The sequence below is a fragment of the Stylophora pistillata genome, chromosome 4, assembly GCF_964205215.1.
Source record: "Stylophora pistillata chromosome 4, jaStyPist1.2, whole genome shotgun sequence".
Lineage (NCBI taxonomy): Eukaryota > Metazoa > Cnidaria > Anthozoa > Scleractinia > Pocilloporidae > Stylophora > Stylophora pistillata.
Window position 1 is genome coordinate 597,008 of NC_142522.1, and position 19,331 is coordinate 616,338.

A 19,331-nucleotide genomic window follows, 5' to 3' on the forward strand; every position below is an offset into this window, starting at 1 on the left:
TACGCGTGTCTTGAACGAGAAATCTTTTCTTGAACACGAAATTTTTGTGACCAGCCTTCTGTAAAAGACAAGTATATCAGCGTAAGATGAGTGATAGTGCATTTCTCAAGCTGTATATTGTTTGGAATATGAAGAAACAGAAGTGTCATTGCGTGATGCCTTGAAAGATAAGGAGCCGACATACGACAGCTTGATAGAAATAAAAAAGCGTAGAATTGCGTTTATTTTCTCTTTTGTAAGCAGCATACGTCAGTGAAAGGTTTTTATAATTGGTAAGTTCTAAACCATCTTCAATTTAGCCGAGATTGAAGTGTTATCGCGTTTGTCATAAAAGTATTCTGAGATCAAAGTCATATGACCCAGTGATCGATGTGTATCTGACCTTTCGGGTTCACAAGCCATAGGTGACAGTAGTAACACTAATGTTGCGGATGAGAAATATATGTGTATGTACAATGCAATATTTCATTTACTTCTTCTGCGTCTTTTCGTTTCCTTTTCTCTCCAGCTTTTCTATCTTTGCCGTGCTGCCAATCGAACACTTTCCTTCCCAAAATTATGAAAGGCACACCATTAAAAGGAATTTTTTGTACCTTTAATGTCTCGTGGATCTTCCCAGAGTATTTTGTGACTTCTGTTCGAGTGATCTGTTTTTAAATTGTGATGGAAGATAGGATCAGTAGAGCAAGGACGAGAGTGATACAAGCTAGTACGACGTAACGCTTTCAACTATATGTGGGCATACCTGTGTTTCCGAAACCTTTGTCAGCCTTAAAGCAAGAACACTTCGTCGTCGTCGATCCTGTTTCGAATTCCGCAATGAGTTTATACGCCTCATCAACAGAAGTTATGTATCCAAAATTATCCTCATCTCTACCATCAGGCAAATTGTTCACGCTTTAAAATTCCCGTCATATTGTTTCTGTTTGTTCTTCGGGTGTTCGGTTATGTCTCCGCGCGGATTTCCGAGAATCTTCGGTTATGATTTGCAAGTTGTTAAGTATTCCACCTCAGTCCCTCTCGACCGAGGTGGTTTTGGTGGATGGAATCTAATGCTGACCTCTCTACCATCAGGCAAATTGTTCACGCTTTAAAATTCCCGCCATATTGTTTCTGTTTGTTCTTCGGGTATTCGGTTATGTCTCCGCGCGGATTTCCGAGAATCTTCGGTTATGATTTGCAAGTTGTTAAGTATTCCACCTTAGTCCCTCTCGACCGAGGTGGTTTTGGTGGATGGAATCTAATGCTGACCAGTTCGTTTTTGTGGTGTATTTGTAGACTGAGTAGTATTTGTTCCAGTCTCCCCCCTACGTTTGTTGTGAGGTTGTAAAGCAATGCCATGTGCTCGTGAGTTGAAAATATATTGAAACGTTTTCCCTCGTTGAATACGCTTCAGTTTTATTCATATAAAAAGATCATTTAGCAGTACGTTGCAATACTACAACATATAGCTCTTTGAATCAGTATAGTAAACCTTGGTTTTACGAAGTCCGAGCCCGTGGAAATTTTGTATTATTTATGTATATTTTGTGATAACATTTTGATGATTGCATGACTTACCCTGTTGTGTTACACTAAAACCTTGAAATAAAATTTCATCAGTTTGCTGATCTTCCAGTCTATACTATATGCCCTCTAAATTTATTTGTCATTGCTCAAATATTCTGGAAGTTACGGAGGTGAAGGGGACGGAATTCGCTTCCCTCCCCGGTCTGAAAAGATTAAAAAAAAAAGCTCGGGCCGAATAGGGTCAAATTACTTCGTGCACACGAGTAGTTACACAATGCTCATAGGCTTTTAAAGTATCCTCTATTTCACACAGAAATGTAAACACAGTAACTTTGACACATATGTCACCAGAACTGTCGCTCCTCTTTTGCCAGAAAGGCCTCGTACACAAAGAGAGGGTGGCATTAGGGACACATGAGGCTAGGTTTTCAGGTGTAATTTATTCCCCTTCGAAAAAAACATCATACAAGAACTGAACTAACTGTTGTCGCTTCAAGCCAAACCTTTGAAGCTCTTTTTCACCTCCTATACTCACTGGAACATTCCCCCGCTGGCCTGTGTTAACGAAATGCTGTTTGAAATCCACCTTGGTCGCATTTCTTAGCTAGGTTTCCACTTCATGTATGCAAATAGAGCATTATGTCAAAATTGAGTCCACACATGCAATTAATCCTCGAAACAGGAGGGAAATATCTCATCTGCTTCTGGATGTTGTACTGTAGCTTCTGGTGTCCACACCCACGCTTTTACATAGCCCCTTCTCTCCATACAGAACAAGAAGCCCCCATCTCCTACAATAACCTCGCCCGCATCAAGACGCTCTAAAATATCTTGCTTTGATGAACACATTGCATAAACCGACGTGTTATTTCGGAAAATGTACTAATACGTCCAAGTAAACAAACGCAATGATGAAAATAGGTCGAAGCTACCGTATGAAGCTGAACATAACTGTTTCTTTTTTTTTTTTTTCGAGTTCAAAACAAGTCGCAACTAGTTTGACTAGATATAGGATTCTGTGTTTGTAGGAAAGTTATTTATAGTAGTCTTCAGAACGTTTTCAGGCGGCTCAATTCCACAGCCTGATATGGCTGTCATAAGGTAGAATCTAGTATGAGCGGGAGAATAATCATGGTAACGCATTGAAGGAATGATAAAGAAATGCCTAGTAGAGCTCCAAATAACTGTTACTTGCTTTAGCGATTCTTACTAATGCGCCTTGTGGATAATTGAACACCCTTTCTATTTTCAAAAAGGGTGGATACGAAAGCTATTTAAAATATAAAGATATCTCATTCATTACGTAAGAACCTCAGTCATATCTAGATAAGTTCGGCTTGCCTCTAATGATTCATGTGTTTACATCCAATTGAGTGCCCGCAATCACGTGCTGAACCGAGCAGAAAAACATTGAGTAAAGTACGATACATTGATTATAGTTAAAATTGTTTATTTATAACCGCTTTGTAACTAAAAATTAAATTATACGATTATCACAAAAGATAATATTGATAATTACATTAAATGGACTATCGGTAATTGAAAACAAATTCTAGAAATATTTGTTTTTAGTATAATTTCAGAGCTGAGCAAAGAGTTTCCAGCAACCTGATTGGTCGAGCGGTTCCTTATATGACGCTATATAAACCGCTCCACGCGGTATATATAAAATGTTAAAATAAAATGTTAATAAATGTTACTAAAATGTTATGATTTTAGAAATTTCTCTGTTGTTCAGCTCTGAAATTATACTAAAACAATTATTCGCCTCAGGTTCGGTGAATTTTGTCGAATAATCCCCTCGACTTCGTCTCGGGGATTATTCAACGATATTCACCTCACCTTCGGCGAATAATTGTTAAGTATAAATCAAATATGACGAAGAAATATAAAAATCTAGTAAAATAGTTTAAGCCTTAAGGGCATCAAGTGTGATAAAACTACATGTTACAAAATCTGTTCGTCTAGAGGACGGGCCAAAACTTCCACATTTTCTCAGGTTCAAAGTATATGCGGTACGAGGAAAAAGGTTATGGAGCTTGTTCTGTTTGCTCTGCGTGACTGATTTTCTTAAATAGCTTGGTAACTAGTTTAATTAGACCTGATTCAGTCGATGCCTCATGATAAGAGCAAAAGGGGAAGATGATGCGTGTACGGCCCGCTTTTGTACTTCTTCAAGTTCGCTGGAGTGGTACGCGGTTAGACCGTTCTGAAAGACAGTACATGCATACTCCGTGATCGGAGAAATGCAAGTGCAGAAATACTAATCTAACCCACAAGTAACCAAGGCCAGAGCGTTTAAGCTGACGGAGATAAACTGTACAAGCGCTTGTTGGCTTTCCCTCTTTCTGGTTAGGTATCCTGTTCAAATGCCAGTTTTGGATAACTGCATTCGCTTTGTAAGCATAAATTCGCCTTAAGCCTTAGGGAAAATTCATGCTAATACTGCTATTGGTAAGTTTCTTTTTTCGCGGTGCGCGATTTTTAAAACAGCACAAACCCTGCACCTGTCTGAACTCAGGAATCCTTAGAACATACAAAACTGGGTTGACGAACGAGTTGAAATAATTCAAAATGTTTATGTAATAAAACATCCAGGGGATTGGAAACTGAAAAACAGCGATTAAAAAGTTCACAACAATTAACGGAACCTACAACAACAAAGCCAACAGTGAAACTAGCAGTAAGGTTAAGCGTTTGTTTTGAGCAGCTCTGTTTTGCTGCTGTAGAGAGAAACTTCCTCGTTGAAACTTTCTCCAAATACCAAAGTTACAGCCACAAACGGTACATGCGAGAATCAAAGTATATGGTACCCAAACAAACACAATTTTTTCAAAGAAAATAAAAGATTTGGTCCGGTCCAAATCGCAGAAATAAGGAACGTCAACATCCACGCCGCAAGTGACGTAATGCGGTAAAACGTGATTGATAACGTTCGGTGCTTCAGCGAAACTGACACGCCAAAAATGTTATTAAAATTTGTTCTACACTGTTTTGCAGTGTGGGAAGAACTCACGCAATGTTTGACAGTATCGTCATGTTCATTCACCGAACTACTTGACACAAACAGTTCAACTTTAGCTGTGACATGTAACGAAAACGTTCTTTACATTCCAATGAAAAAGAATAACAGTTAACCATTTAATAAAGTGTAGTGCATCCTACTTGTAGTGAATTGTATTTGTACAAGTTGATAAATTTGTTACAAAGCAGATGAGAATAAAAACAAACTAATCAGTGCTTCAAGTGAAAGTTCATCAATGGTTTAGTATCTCCTTGTATCTCTTCTTCTCCCAGATCTACAGAAACAATAAGTAAGGTGTAAGTTAGCTAGACAAAATACCTTAATTTATCACGTAGAATCCAATTATAACCCCTAAAATTCACAACCTAAATTATATATTTATTGCAATTAATCCAACTGGCTTTTCTAACATGTAGTCAAAGCCTGTGAATGAAAGAATTTTGCAATGTTTTGGACTGTTTGCCCGAAATATATTCCTTTTCAACTCATCTAACTTTGGATGCAATGAATATATAAAGTTCACATATTTTGAACTGCGGTATTAGATACGTATGATGCACGATACTCGCAGTAGATAGCGCTATTTATGCAATAGCGAAAATCAGACCTGAAAAAAATCAGGCCTGTACGGGATTCGAACCACTGACCTCTGCGATACTAGTGCAGCGCTCTACCAATTGAGCTAACAAGCCAACTGGGAGCAGGCCGTTAAGTTGATTCGTAATAAACCCGTGAAAGTGATAAATCAGATGCAATGAATATATGAAAATCAGGCCTGTATATCCCGTACAGGCCTGATTTTTTCAGGTCTGATTTTCGCTATTGCATAAATAGTGCTATCTACTGCGAGGATCGTGCATCATACGTATCTAATACCGCAGTTCAAAATATATGAACTTCATATATTCATTGCATCTGATTTATCACTTTCACGGGTTTATTACGAATCAACTTAACGGCCTGCTCCCAGTTGGCTTGTTAGCTCAATTGGTAGAGCGCTGCACTAGTATTGCAGAGGTCAGTGGTTCGAATCCCGTACAGGCCTGATTTTTTTTCAGATCTGATTTTCGCTATTGCATAAATAGCGCTATCTACTGCGAGGATCGTGCATCATACGTATCATCTAACTTTGTTTTTTGGTACAAGTCAGTACCCTTCCTGACCCATATTGGCTGCCTTGTTGATCAGTAAGCCCCAAACCTCTTTCACTTTGACAGTTGTGATTATTATTCTTTGAAATGCTCAAAAAGTAGTCCTAGTCATGCTTTTGTCTCAGTTATATACACATAAGTGAATAGCAATCAGAATTAGGATTTACAAAAAAATCTTAAGAAAACATTACCCAGCAGATTTTCTTGGCCCTCTCACAAATGCCCAATCCACTGATATTTTTTGTTCCAGAAGCTCTGATCCATTCAAGGCTTCCATCGCTGCTTCTGCTTCTTTGAAAGTCTCGTATTCCACCAGTGCATAACCCTACAGTCAGTGAAAGAGTTAATCTGTTAGTGACATAATGGACTTACCACACAATTATATTCTTAGAGGATCCAACACCTTGTCATAAGAATAACTGAATGAAAAAGGAAAGGGATTTCCTACCCTTGCACCTTAATTTTTTGACATGAAAGATTTGAGTAGTATCTGGAGTATAAATATCTACTTATGCTTTGATTGCAATAACTGTTTGTACTCCATAATACTGTTTGATTTACCTTTAGAAAGCCAGTTCTTCTATCCAAATTGGCATGAAGATTTTTTATTTCTCCATAATCAGAGAATAAGTCATGAATGTCATCTTCTTGAGCTTCTTCATGAACATTGGTAACAAAAAGAATCCAACCTTCAACAGCTGAAAAAAACAGCAAATTAGTTGAATCTATTCATTTCTTTATCACAGTTTACCCAGTCAACAACTTTTTGTTGAAAGTTCCAAAAGGAAGAAATTTTAGGTAAAAATACATGTATCTTGCTGAATTATGCTGAGGACTGGCTAGGACTGAACAAAAAATGTTTGTTGTTTGCTGAATTAAAAAAAAAAAACTGTCACAAACTTGTAAATGCCTCTATCTGACTCAAATTGCTTATTCAGGGAAAAGAGTGCAGTTTTAAAGAACGAAAACCATATTCTGCAAGCAACTTTACAACTAGATAAGTTTATCTATAGATTTGTTGTAATAGTTTTAAACATTATTACAAATACTTGGAGCTGCAGATTGACAGCTGCTAAGTCAACTTGCATCTTTTAATCCACTAAACTAGTCTGATATGGGCCGAAAAGTGAAAACATACATCGTGCTGGGCCTGTTCCACTGGCCTCATCAGTTTCCATGGATTCATACTGTTCTTGGGCACGTGAGGATGAATCACCTGGAATATTCGACCGCAAAATAAGTCACGTCAGAAATGCATCGACCTTAATCCATAAAAACTGTGTTAGCAGTGAGTTGTACGGGACAAAACATCTTGGCTTTCCAAGCGTTCAGTTAATAAAAGAGTGAAACCATAATGAGCCAAACAGCAGCTTCTCTCTCTCCCTCTCAATGGCAAGTTTTCTTTCAGCTGATCGAGTCTTCGATCGATCTTTGGATATTTTGACTGCACATTCTGACACCCTAACTCAGTCTTACTGAACTTAGCATGCACCAGAATCGAACCTCTCAAATACCGCGAGATGGTATTTGATTTTTTTAACATTCAAAACAACTAAAAACTTAACTTTACTGTTAGAAATGTTTTATACATACTCGCTTTGAATCCTCTTCCTTTACGCTTCGTGACAGTGGACTTCAATCTCTGAATTCCGTCTGCAAAACAGCACAAATCACAACAAAATTGTTTTGAAACTTGCGTTAACTTTATATAATTTTCTTGCTGATGTCATAAAAGCTCTTACCATCGCCTTCGTCTTCCGAAAAACCCCCTTTGTCTTCTACATCCACATCAAGAACGTCCGCCATTTTGCTTTGAAGCGTGGTCTCGGGCTGGCGTACGCATGCTCAACGGATGATGAAGCACGCTAATCAGTTTGGGGTAACGCGGGCCTACGAGAAAACATGCAGTTAAGAATAAGACGATTTCCGTTAAATTTAAGGTTTTTTCTTGTTTGACAAAAATACCAACAGTTTTTTTTTTCTCATATGTATCTTTTCTGTGACTAGTGGAACCGGGAGGGCACATGGCACAAAAGTAGGGGGGAAAGGGGAGAGATGAGATAAAAGGGGGTGTGAATTAGGAGGGAAATAGTGAATACTTAATTGTGAAAATTGATTTCTTGTGAATCTGCCGTGTCTGGTGAAAAATGATGGGACGTAAAGGTAAAGGAAACTGAAGAGCAGGATGTGGATAAAAGAGAGATTTTACCCCTGTCTCCTGACTAAGTAGAGATCCTTTTACAGCGTTGTGGTTAAATTTATTAACACTCCTGTTTCTTCATTATTGTATGACATTTTCAAATATAGTTACAACTCACAAAATACTTTGACAGAAGTTCCTATATTCTGAGAATGATCTAGAACATCATTTCATTTTAGTAGTTACTGTATTTAATAAGTCCATGAAGGTTACAGTTCAAAAGTAGCCAAGAGAAGGAAAAGGGCAGTTTTAATGATTGCAGTTTAAAAAATCACACTTTGAAATAACAATAATGATAATTTCTCTGCATCAAAATCAAGCATCACTGTCTTCGTCATTGTCATTTGAAGCATAGAATGTCTGATTTCTCCTCATAATTTTCAAAACCTTCTTTTGAGGTTCTAAACCTAAGCTTTCATGGGTTACCTCCTCAAGCTCAGAATTTCTACCCTCTGTGTGAGAAAAGTCATCTTCACATATTACATTGTGTTTAGCACTTTTAGTAAAAGTATTCACAGGCTTTGGAAGTTTTAAAAGAGACCTGTTTTGATTTTGTTTATTCACATCAGGAATTGGAATAACACTGTCAACAGATGAATCAATGCTAGGTTCTGCTTCAGTTGCATCAACATCATCATCTTCCTCATCATCAACAATAATTTCATCAGGATTACTAAGAAATGTAGAGTTATTTTCATCTCCATCACTTATGTCTATTTCTTCAGGATTGGGGCAAGGAGTAACAGACTTCTCAGAACAGCAGGGATTGTTAATTCCAAGTTTTGCACAAAATTTCTCAGTTTGAGGGTTCATTACAGGCAATACTTGAGCCATGTAAATCTTCTTTGGTTTTTCAGGGTCGTATGCAGAGGTAGTTATCTCAAAATTGTCTGGAATCTTAAGTGGGCTTCCAAACATCTTAACAACTTCATCAACCATCTGACCATCAGGTTTGTACTGTAACATTTGTTCTGCAGTTGGTATAAATGTTATCCTTGGTGTTGAATTGTTGAGGGAACTTGTAAGTTTAGTTATTGCGAGCCATTCAGGATCATAAGTCAGCTCTAGGGGTGCTTGCGAAGGACCAATATCAATCACCTGCAGAAACTCCCGTCTTGGAAGACATTTATCCAGGGCAAGAAACTTGGTGAACTTGAGTCCTTCTTTCGATTCATGTGGTACTAGGGCTGGAAACTTTGTGTGCAGGTGTGCAGCAAACCAGTAAGTTGGCTTCAGTGAAGTCAGTAACTCTGCTGCTGGAGGGCTTCCCAATGTGTTGCTCTCAATCTCCGGTCTAAGAAAGCCCTTAAACCTGTATAACTCCTGAAGGTTTCCATGGTGATAAACTCCCAAAGGCCAGTCATGAGACATGAAAATATCAATGGGCTGTGAAATAAGTTTCAACATGAAGACATCGAAACTCCTAATATGATATGCACTGCGAACAGTGGAATCATTGTATGGTGGCCTCTCAAAGTGTCCCTTTTTGTAATCATGACTTTTGTAAATGCCAGAAAGACCACCAATTCTCATCCCACCAAAGTTGACAACCCCAGCATACCCCAGATAGTAGATATTTGGGGCTACCCACCCTCCGTAAGGTAGTTCCCACAGATGATTGGCAGCCTCGTGATTCCCTCCAATGAAGATTGTTAGTACAGGGGCCTTCTTCTCTCCAGAATAATACTTATAAAATGTTTCCATGTGGCGGTATTTTGGAGGGACTGCCATACAAGAGAGATCACCTTCATTACGAACAGCTTGAAAATCACCACAACACAACAGCAGGTCAACTTTGACGTCCTCCTTCTTTTCTAGGTGCGCAAGGGTTTCGTAAATCTTGTCCAATTCTCCATGACAGCAACCCTCAACAGCGATCTTCATTTTAAGGGATGCTTGACGCAGAAATTTCCTCAAGGCCACGAGCTCAAATCCCAAACCACACGAGCCCGCATTTAGTTCCACTTGACCTTAACATTTGCGCATGCTTCGACGTTTTTTCGCGAGTTGTCACGAAATTTAAAGATGGCGCAGGTTGGTGATGAAATTCTCTCGTTTTATTTCTTCAGAATATCTCTTTTCTCTAACAAGCTTTATCACCTTAGTGAGAGAAGTGCCAAAAATTCTTCTTTTGCTTTCTATTATGCTACAGCAAATGTTATTGGGAGGATACGTCTGTCAAAGTTGTCGTAACTTTGCGCGTGTTAGGCTGCTAGATACACGTGCAAATCAATATCTTGCGAGTTCTTCGATTCTTTCAAGCAGACTTCGACAAGGAGAATGCTATTCTCAACAGGTACTGTTTTCATTGTACTATTTTGTGTCTTGTAGCACATTCAATTAGCGCCACAGTCGTTTTGGAAGTGGAACATTGCTAGTCAATTAGGCGTTTGTATAATAATGATCATCAGGTAAATTAATTACTTGCTGCCTTGGACTACTGACCTTAAAGTTGCAGAGAAATTGTATAAATCGTTCAGATTTTTTTTCCTCAAGGCCTCTGATGTCTTGTTGTCTTGATGTAACTTTGGGGAGACGTAGTGGCTCTACGGTCAGTGCACAAGGACTGGCTTCCCACCCAGGGGGGAGTAGTACACCTTCATGCTGAGGTCCACCTGGATGGGCCATTTAGCCCAAGTTCACACTCTCCCTTAGTTCTCAAAACCTGTCTGTTTGACAGTGTATTAAAAATTGTCAAATGAATATATCAAACAAGTGTTTCTTGGAGTGAAAGAGACAACGATGCTGTTTAATTCCTTTACATCATAGATCAGATGGTATGCATACAGAAGACCAAATGAACAACCTGGGTTAATAGGAAGGTTTATAGAAAATATAAAGGAAGGCTTTGAAAGAAACAAAGAAATGCAGGTTTGTTCTGAGAATGTATCCAATGAAATAACAAATAAATGTATATGAAGTAATATTCATTTCAAAGGTTGAGGTTGTTTTCACTGTGTCAAATGTAAAAATTTATATACAGTAAATATGACTTTGACTGAAAATGAAAGATTGTTTTTTTTTTTCATTGTGTAGGAAAATATCAGGAAATTTCAAGCAGAAACAAAAAAATATGAGCAGACAGAGACATTGTCAGGGAGAGTGAAGGTTTTCAATAAGATTAAGGTGACAATCCCTCTACCTGCTAAGAAGTCATTGTTTGAAAAGTTATACATGTAACTGTTACTCTAAGGTTGAATCTTTTTTACTATGGTACAGTTTGTAAACTATGAAAAAGTTGAATGTGAGCATGAGAATGTGCAACTTTTGTCATTCCCAGGATAATGTGTCATCTGCATCAATGAAAACTTCAGCTGTTGTGAAGAGCTTTTCTGGAGCATTTTCAACAAAAGTCTCAAAGGTTTGTTTGTACACCAATGTGTATAAAGTTTTGAAAGCATATAATTGCACAATGCACTGGATCCTTGTAATAATGAATTGTATCGTATTATTATTGTCAGTAGTGCAACTTGGCAGTGTTTAATTGCAGAGGACTTAATTGGCTCAACTTCATACCTATTTCCTTGAGAATAATTATTGTCTGATGTGTTCTCAATTAATGTATTGGTGTGTATACTTATTGAACAACAAACATTTAAAAATTGGTTTTGCCAGGCATATGAAGAGGCAACATCAAGTGAAGCATTTAAAAAAGGAATTGAGGTCACTGAAGAGGTATGTGTTACTGTTTCATCAGTGCTTGAAGTATTTAATGGATTGTTTGGGTCCCGATATTTTTTCAGCGTTATGCATGAAAGGACAAGTTTTGCATTGTGTGCGAGCACATTTAAAAGTGCTGGGTTGGTCAATAGTTTGTAATGAACTTCTGACCAAAAATTGCCTATGTTTTTGTCAGCGAAGTCTTAAAAACTGAGAAAAGGGAATGAGATGGATGCAAAGATGAATACAACAAGTAACTATGTGAATCTGTAGGTTGGTAATACACACAAGTACATAAACTGTTGCCTTCGATTGAAACTTTGATGTCTAAAAGGATAAAGAATTGTCAGAAATTTCCCAGGTATATTCGAGAGCTAAGTGAAAGGAATTGATTGTGGTTATGAATTGAGTTACTTCCTCCTTAGTAGAAGAAGTAGCGCCGGTACAATCGTCAATGTAGCAACCATAGAGTTCAGGTCTGGGGCCGTTGTATGGGCTGAAAAATTGGTGTTCAACAAAACCTTCAAAAAGATTGGCATAGCTGTGTCCCATTTTGGTACCCATGGCTACGCCATTGGTTTGTTTGAAAAAGTTATCCCGAAATGAAAAACAATTGAGTGTGAGCACTAGTTCAGCTAAGCGAAGTAGTGTTTCAGATTTAGGTTCCTTAACAGTGCATTGATCAAAAAAATGTTTGAGGCCAGAAGACCTTCGCCATTAGGAATGACATTATAAATAGATGTAATGTCCAGTTTCTAAGACTTCACCATTTATGTAGTGATGACTCTGATTTTTTTCACAAATCAGAGTCTCTGTGCCAGTTTTTTGAAAAACGTGATTACCCTGTTTCTACTGTCAAGCGGGTCACCACTGTGCCCAACTTATTGATCGACAGTCAGCGCTACAAATGTCACAGAAGGAAAATTCCAATCACATTCCATTTACCCTCACATTTCACCCTCACAACCACTCAGTTAAATCCATTATTCTTAAAACTTAAAATTACTTCAAAACGATCCAGAGACTGGCTCTATCGTTTTGCAACCTCCACTCATTTCATTCAAACGTGACAAAAACATATTAGGCAATTTTTGGGTCAGAAGTTCATTACAAACTAATGACCAACCCGGCAGTTTGAAATGTGCTCACGCACAATGCAAAACTTGTCCTTTCATTCATGCTGAAAAATATTGGGACCCAAATGATCCATTAAGATCACTGATCACTTCACATGCACCTCAGCCAACGTCATCTTGCACTCATTGCAAAAAACTCTACATCGGTGAAACAGGAAGATGACTTGGTGACCATTTCTGAGAACACCTTTGCAACGTAGACAGGAATGACAAGGACGCATCAAAACCAGTCACTAGACACTTTAATCTACCTAATCATTCTAATCAACATATAGCAGTCTGCAGTCTTTCCCTACATTTAGGTAGCTCGGTAAGCCGCAAAATCTCGAACAAAAGTTTATCTTTCAAATCGGCACTCTTAATCCCACAGGTATCAACGAACGCTTTTCATTCTACTAATTTATTCATGTTTTTCTTGTTGCCATACTCCCACCAATAGCATAGCTACACTTTCCACATATAAACCCACACACAACCCACAATTCCTCCAATTGCTCTGATGAAGGGCTAACGCTCAAAATGTCAGCTTTTTAACTCTTTATGGTGGCCAATTTACAATTTCAACTTAGTTGATATTACCAAATTGCCATGATAACTGAAAACTACTAGAAATACTCTTCTTTGATAAGAAGCTTGCCTATTGAGCAACTTTCCAAGCAACTGTTAAACAGACTGACTAACTAACTGACCCACTAACCATTAAAATAAGTAAGTACTCATCCAGACATGATTGGAACATGAGTCTATATACATGTACGATTGTTTTTTTAGTTTGCAAAATCTGCTAAGGAAGCTGCTTCAAAGGTTCAAGAGCAAAGTGAAATCCTTGGAAAAACAGAAACATTTAAGGCTGTATCCACTGTGAGTAAACTACATAATTAGGTAACAGTTTTATTGTCTTGCTTCACTTCTCAGAGTGTACAGTACTGTACCCCTTTTCTATATTATGTGACTCTTTCCAGTGAGATGGCTGAAAACCTCAGAAGATCATTCCAGGGATAACCTTGTTTGAAAATTTATATCTTACAGTTATTTTAGGCTTTGCTTCTGTCTAATCTTTTCCACCTTTTTGCAGGGTTTTAAAACTGTAAAGCATGAGATTCTTGATGAAGAACTTGAAAAATCAAAGCCATACAGATCCCCAGGTTTGAGAGACCAATTATCATTGTAATCAGTGCACTGGTCAAGCTGAAGAAGTTTGGTAGACTGTGCTGTGTACATTATATACCTTGTATATTCTATTTTTTTTTTTTACTAATATTCATGTGTTTTTTCATGGATTTTTAAGAGAAACTAAGATGGCGCACTGAACAAGAAGAAGGAGGTGCAGTGAAGAAAGAGAGGAGAATTGAAGCAAATGAGTAGGAATCTTTTTATCCTTGTATTCAACAGCAGCTGATGAAAACACAATATGAATGAATATTATAGGACTTTCACATGAAACTTCCATTTGATTTCCAAACAAAAATTTGCAAAAATGATCAAGATTAAATTTTAAGTAACATGCTGTTGTGAAAGTTGGCATTTTTATATTTTGCAGCTGCAGTGTCTTTAAACAAATGTGATTATTGCTTATGATAATTATTCTACTTTGTAGGGATGCAACTGGAGTGGTGCTACACAAGGATTCAAAATGGTATCAACAGTGGAAAGAATTTAAAGACAACAATCCTGTTGTCACAGGTAACATCTTTATCTCCTCACATTGTGGTGTTGAGATTTAAACTGTTTATCCAATTTCGAGTATCAAATATAATATGATTATATTGTTGCTTTCTTTTCAGGGCTTTTTAATCTTAAAACAAAATATGATGAAAGTGACAATGTGGCTGTGAGAGCATCGCGAGTCGTGACAGATAAGCTGCAAGACATTTTTAGTAAGTATGGTAAAGATGTCCTAACATACTTGTGTATAAAGGAGAAGCTCATTGAAAAAAGTCTTGCTGGCCATTGAGTCAAATGATGTAGTACCAGAATTGTCACCAATAATATTTAAAAAAGTAATATAGGTATGACACAGAAAATGATCATGATGGTGCTGCATGACTGATTTTTAGCTATTTTCACAGGAATGATAGTAAAGTTGTACTTATAGCAACCTTGAAATAGTGAATTTATCATGTTATTTACTAGTTCTAAATAATCTCCTGAATTTTCAGGTGATGTGTTTTCCCAGTCTGATACTGCAAAAACAATGGCTGAAATAACAAGAATTGATCCACAGTTTAATAAAGACAGCTTCCTAAAAGAGTGTGAATTTGAAATCATTCCATCGGTTCTTGAGGTAATTAATCAGATGACTTTTGTTTTAAGAAAATATATAACATGATTTTAAAGTTATCTCATGTTTTTTTTTAATAACAAGAAATACTATTTTATATCTTGTATCTCCTAGGCTTTCTTAAAAGGTGACCTGGAAATCTTAAAAGACTGGTGCCATGAACCGGTAAGTGTTTTCTATCAACTCCTCCAACTGAATTGTGGTAGTTGATTTGACATGGTATCAACAAGACTTTGTTCTGTACACCAAACAATCATAATTGCAGACAATTAAAACTACCATAGCATACTGTAAGGTGTCCCTAAGAAGTCTAACACTTATGAAAATTTTGTTTGTTTTTTCCCAGGCGTACAATGTCTTAGCTGCACAGATTGAGCAAACTAAACAACTGGGACAGAAACTAGAAGCAAAAATCCTTGATGTACGAGATGTTGATGTAAGTGGTGAACTGTTATTACCCTAATGACATTTGTAGTTCATTTGCACTTTGAAGAGGTATCTAGTTAAAGAACACAGCACAATGACTTAACCAGGACCCTGACCTTTTTCCAGGATCTGTCTTAACCCAGAATCTAGAGAACACCATCATATACGACCTTGTCTGCCACAGTAATCGTAACACTACTCTACATTTCCAGGTGGCAATGGCCAAGGTCATGGAGCAAGGACCAGTCTTAGTTCTCACATTTATGGTTCAGCAGATAATGATCCTTAAAGATGCTGTTGGTAATATTATTGAAGGTGGCGAGGTAAGGAATCCTTCTTAAACAATTTTATTTCAGTTCTGTAGTTTCATTTCAAGCATGTGCTGTGAATCTAAGTCTCCCAAGGAGCATTTGCTGGTTGACTTTGTAAAAATTCAAAGTCAGGAGTGGAAATATTTGTAAGAGCCAATTTGGTCTGGGTACCTATCAATTTCTTATTCTTTCTTTTTCTTTTTGTGCAGGATAATATTGAAAATGTGAGCTATGTGTGGGCACTGTGTCGTGATCAGAGCATATTGGATCACAGATCTGCTTGGAGGGTGTTGGAGTTTGGAATTCAGAATAGCACTTCTTACCTTTGACAGTTTTTCATTTCGATATTAAATGTTATGAAATATTCAAAGACAAAAACTACTGACAACTTTGTCCCCTTGTTAAAGACCATTTTTCAGTTTGTTGTGTGTTTTTGTCACTTCAAGAAGGAGGAACTTGAAGTGAACTAAAGTCATGTGAAACATGATTTTAGGAGTAACATTTGCTAACATTTTGCATCATCATGTATCACATGCTATTTTTCTTGGATGCTAAAGTGATAACAATTTTCTAAGTAGCCAAACCAATTCTACTGAGTAGAGATTATTATTTAAGGCTCAATTACAGCTGCTCTTTTTGAGGTGGGAGAAACAGATTAAAGAAACAGGAAATATGCAGTATCAAGTATTAAAATCAGCAATAATACAGCTCTTGTGGTCAGCTTCGGTTTGGTTGTCTATCCAATTGTTGATTTGTAAATATATTGTACAGTTGGACAATTTTTTAAGAGGAATTGGTGATTATACTTTAGTGCTTCCAGTTTGGCGTATGTTGTACCAATTGCTGTCAAATGCTTTCTTTTGTTCATGAACATTTTAATATATAGATTGATAGTTCTACTAGTAGTATTACTAACCAAACTGGTGTAGAGTAAAATAATAGAAGCAGATATGAATGTCACTGAATTAAACAGTGTATGGCATCATTTTCTTTTGTGATTGTCTCTGGAATAATTTATGTGAAGTTGTGTTGTGAATTTGTCAACAAGAGGAAATTATAAAACGTTTTGTTGAAGGAACTTTGACCTCATAGATTAGGTAATTTGTTTACTTTATGGACAGTGTCATGATGAGATGAGGGGATGGGAGAGGATGGAGAAAGGCAAATAATAACAGCATTTTAATATCTAGTTATTTTATACTATCATCAATTTTAAATGGGTAATCTTGATCTTTAAGCTCCAGATTCGTTTGAATTTGACTAGGCTTTTTTTCATAAAACGCCACATAATGAGCTATCCTCGATACTTAATGCATGTGCAATAGGCCTCATCTGGGCGTGCATGTAGGAACCGCGAGAGAACTGGAACTCAATTTGGAAGTTGCAGCTGAAGCGCTACCGCGCTTGCATTGTTCTGTTGTGTTTTCCCTCCGAATTTGCGTTCATACTTTTGCTTTATTAGAAGTAGGAAGATGATAGAATAGAGAACTTGGGAAAAACCCATCAAACTTCTTTCTCGAGAGCCTCTACTTGCGCACTAACGAACGTCACGTGACTGGTCTTCTTGGTCTCTTATCTTTTAAACCTCAAGCTGAGGTCGACTTATTAAACATGGTCAGTGCAGTGGTTAAGAAAACTGTCACGGGGCTTCTTGTGATAGCTTTCTTCGTAGCAGGCATCGCGAAAATCACGGACAAACTTTCCCCTAAAGTCCACCACCAAATGGTAAGCAGTCTCGATCCGTAAGTTGGTGTAAAACTCACACCTTGTGCTTTAATGCCTTCTCTTTCGATTGAAACGTATCAATTTACCACTCATCCTCGTCTTGTCCGTCTTGTTGATGTTATGTAGCCCTTTGTGCTTCAATTAAAATTTTTATTCCACATGCGTTGTCACGTCATGTCACGCGCATCTCTCACTATCTCTGAGATGTTTTGCCTTTGATTTGATGAGTACCATCCCCAATCTTCAGGAACAGTTTCAGTTACCTTGGAATTGTGTTGTTTCCAAAACTTACACAAGAGAACAAGTTATTATTTCCCAGTGGATTACTGATTTCTGATGTCGCCTTTCATTTAATTTGTTACATTATTTTAAGATGCAAATCACACGATCACTACGGATTTTGTTCATTACACAAACTTTGTTCCTAATCTTTCTTTATCTCGTCTATAGATTACTGTTCCTCTTAATCATGCTGTGTTTCCATGTAGAATTTTTTGCAAAGTCAGTACTTAAAATTACACTCAAAGGAGGGTAGCAAAGAAGCAGGAAGGGGGCAGATCCCGTTTCATACTTGAATTTTAGGAATATTCACGTAAATACTTTAAGCAGTATTTCATGTGTCACTAATTTCAAAGTAAATTCACATGTCACATATCTATTTTGGGCCTAATCTTGCGTCAATTAGAAAAACCTTTTGTAGCCCTCTTTGAGTAACTTTAAATAGAGGTCAGATGGGGGAGGGGGGGGGGAGGTGGGTGATGGGTGGCAATGGTCATTAAGCTTCTGGAATCCCTCCAACGGGGTAGAGGTGATGTCTTTTTGAAAAAATATGGTATTTATTTTTTCTTCATGACAGTTTTCCTTTAACTCACCAGAAACGGGATTTTGCTGACCTGGCAAAAGTACATCCTTTAAAAGTGTGGTTTCATCGTGATGTAAGCTCAGACATGTATCGTCTTGTCATTGGCTACTTGGAAGTAATCTGTGCTCTTGTTCTGTATTCTGCACCAAGGCCTCTCAAATTTGCAAGCATCATAATCCTTTTAATTGTCATGGCAATGATAATGCAAGGACTTTATTGGCTGGGAAAACCTGCTGTTGTTTTTGCACCAGGAGCAGTCTCCTCATTCCTGCTTGTAATTAATTTTATGACACTGCTAGGAGAGGCCCCACCAAAGCAGAAAAAGAGAGAGTGATTTGCGACTGTTGGACGAGCCCTTATCATAGCCTAATTATTGTCCTAGAGGAGATCAAATGCTCTTAGACACATCTATCCACTGCATCCTGTTACTTGTCTATCTGTGAACAACCAATTAGAATAAACTTTTTGCATAGGAGAAAAGGAACATTTCTTGAACAGTCCCTGGTACTCTTAAACCTACTACTTGCATGAATGCAACTTTTCATTTAAATGATTGTGATAGGCTAAATCTATGAGGCTCTTGTGATTTTGTGCTGATGGAAAGTTAACTGATTTTTAAGAAGCGAGAAACACGTAGAATACTTTGAAGATTTCTCCATGTCTCCTGCCAGTGCCATTTTGCTTTGGTTGATGTTATTAATATGCAATACACATTCACAAGTTATCCGTCTCGTTAGCTGGAGAGCATTTTATGTCCTTGTGAATAAGGGCCTGATTACATGAGCCGAGCTGGCCCGGTTAGCCGGGCTGATTTCTTTTGTTTTCACGCTTTGGCGAACACCAAAACAAAAGAAATCAGCCCGGCTAACAGGGCCAGCCTGGCTCATGTAATCAGGCCCTTAGAACTGAGAGTGAGAGCTGATATTGTTTTGTTTTGTTTTGTTTTGTTAGGTATCAGTTACGATGTAATTTTTTGTTTGTTTTTCGTGTTGCAATAAATAACGTAACCTTTAGCTTGTTGAGATTTTTTTATATCGCGTGCCGC

The 19,331-nt window shown here is 37.6% G+C and overlaps 4 protein-coding genes and 1 long non-coding RNA gene across 5 annotated transcripts; 2 read left to right on the top strand and 3 right to left on the bottom strand.

Annotated features, from left to right (window-relative positions):
- Position 1: 1 nt before the first annotated feature.
- LOC148731964 (uncharacterized) lies at positions 2 to 1,070 on the bottom strand. Its single transcript, XR_016000652.1, has 3 exons — positions 746 to 1,070; positions 594 to 647; positions 2 to 58 (listed from the first exon to the last, which is right to left on the bottom strand). It is a non-coding gene; the product is annotated as an uncharacterized LOC148731964 (long non-coding RNA).
- A 2,998-nt stretch (positions 1,071 to 4,068) lies between these two features.
- On the bottom strand, positions 4,069 to 7,512 carry LOC111346265 (RNA-binding protein 8A). The gene is made up of 6 exons (XM_022953590.2): positions 7,428 to 7,512; positions 7,279 to 7,338; positions 6,824 to 6,901; positions 6,247 to 6,383; positions 5,877 to 6,010; positions 4,069 to 4,808 (listed from the first exon to the last, which is right to left on the bottom strand). Exons 1-6 carry the CDS (start codon positions 7,489 to 7,491, stop codon positions 4,775 to 4,777), a joined length of 507 nt encoding a protein of 168 aa, XP_022809325.1. The 5' UTR covers positions 7,492 to 7,512; the 3' UTR covers positions 4,069 to 4,774.
- A 409-nt stretch (positions 7,513 to 7,921) lies between these two features.
- Positions 7,922 to 9,769, bottom strand: LOC111341321 (uncharacterized). Its single transcript, XM_022948316.2, has one exon. The coding sequence runs from the start codon at positions 9,767 to 9,769 to the stop codon at positions 8,201 to 8,203; it is 1,569 nt and encodes a 522-aa protein (XP_022804051.2). The 3' UTR covers positions 7,922 to 8,200.
- A 12-nt stretch (positions 9,770 to 9,781) lies between these two features.
- Positions 9,782 to 16,684, top strand: LOC111341418 (mitochondrial import inner membrane translocase subunit TIM44). Its single transcript, XM_022948419.2, has 16 exons — positions 9,782 to 9,919; positions 10,038 to 10,181; positions 10,655 to 10,756; positions 10,922 to 11,011; positions 11,166 to 11,246; positions 11,501 to 11,560; positions 13,453 to 13,542; positions 13,757 to 13,826; positions 13,970 to 14,042; positions 14,279 to 14,364; positions 14,466 to 14,558; positions 14,841 to 14,965; positions 15,077 to 15,127; positions 15,309 to 15,398; positions 15,601 to 15,711; positions 15,909 to 16,684. Exons 1-16 carry the CDS (start codon positions 9,911 to 9,913, stop codon positions 16,026 to 16,028), a joined length of 1,395 nt encoding a protein of 464 aa, XP_022804154.2. The 5' UTR covers positions 9,782 to 9,910; the 3' UTR covers positions 16,029 to 16,684.
- Positions 16,685 to 17,059: 375 nt separating this feature from the next.
- On the top strand, positions 17,060 to 19,299 carry LOC111333167 (transmembrane protein 35B). Its single transcript, XM_022938728.2, has 2 exons — positions 17,060 to 17,424; positions 18,300 to 19,299. The coding sequence occupies exons 1-2, from the start codon at positions 17,311 to 17,313 to the stop codon at positions 18,618 to 18,620; spliced, it is 435 nt and encodes a 144-aa protein (XP_022794463.1). The 5' UTR covers positions 17,060 to 17,310; the 3' UTR covers positions 18,621 to 19,299.
- Positions 19,300 to 19,331: the final 32 nt, after the last annotated feature.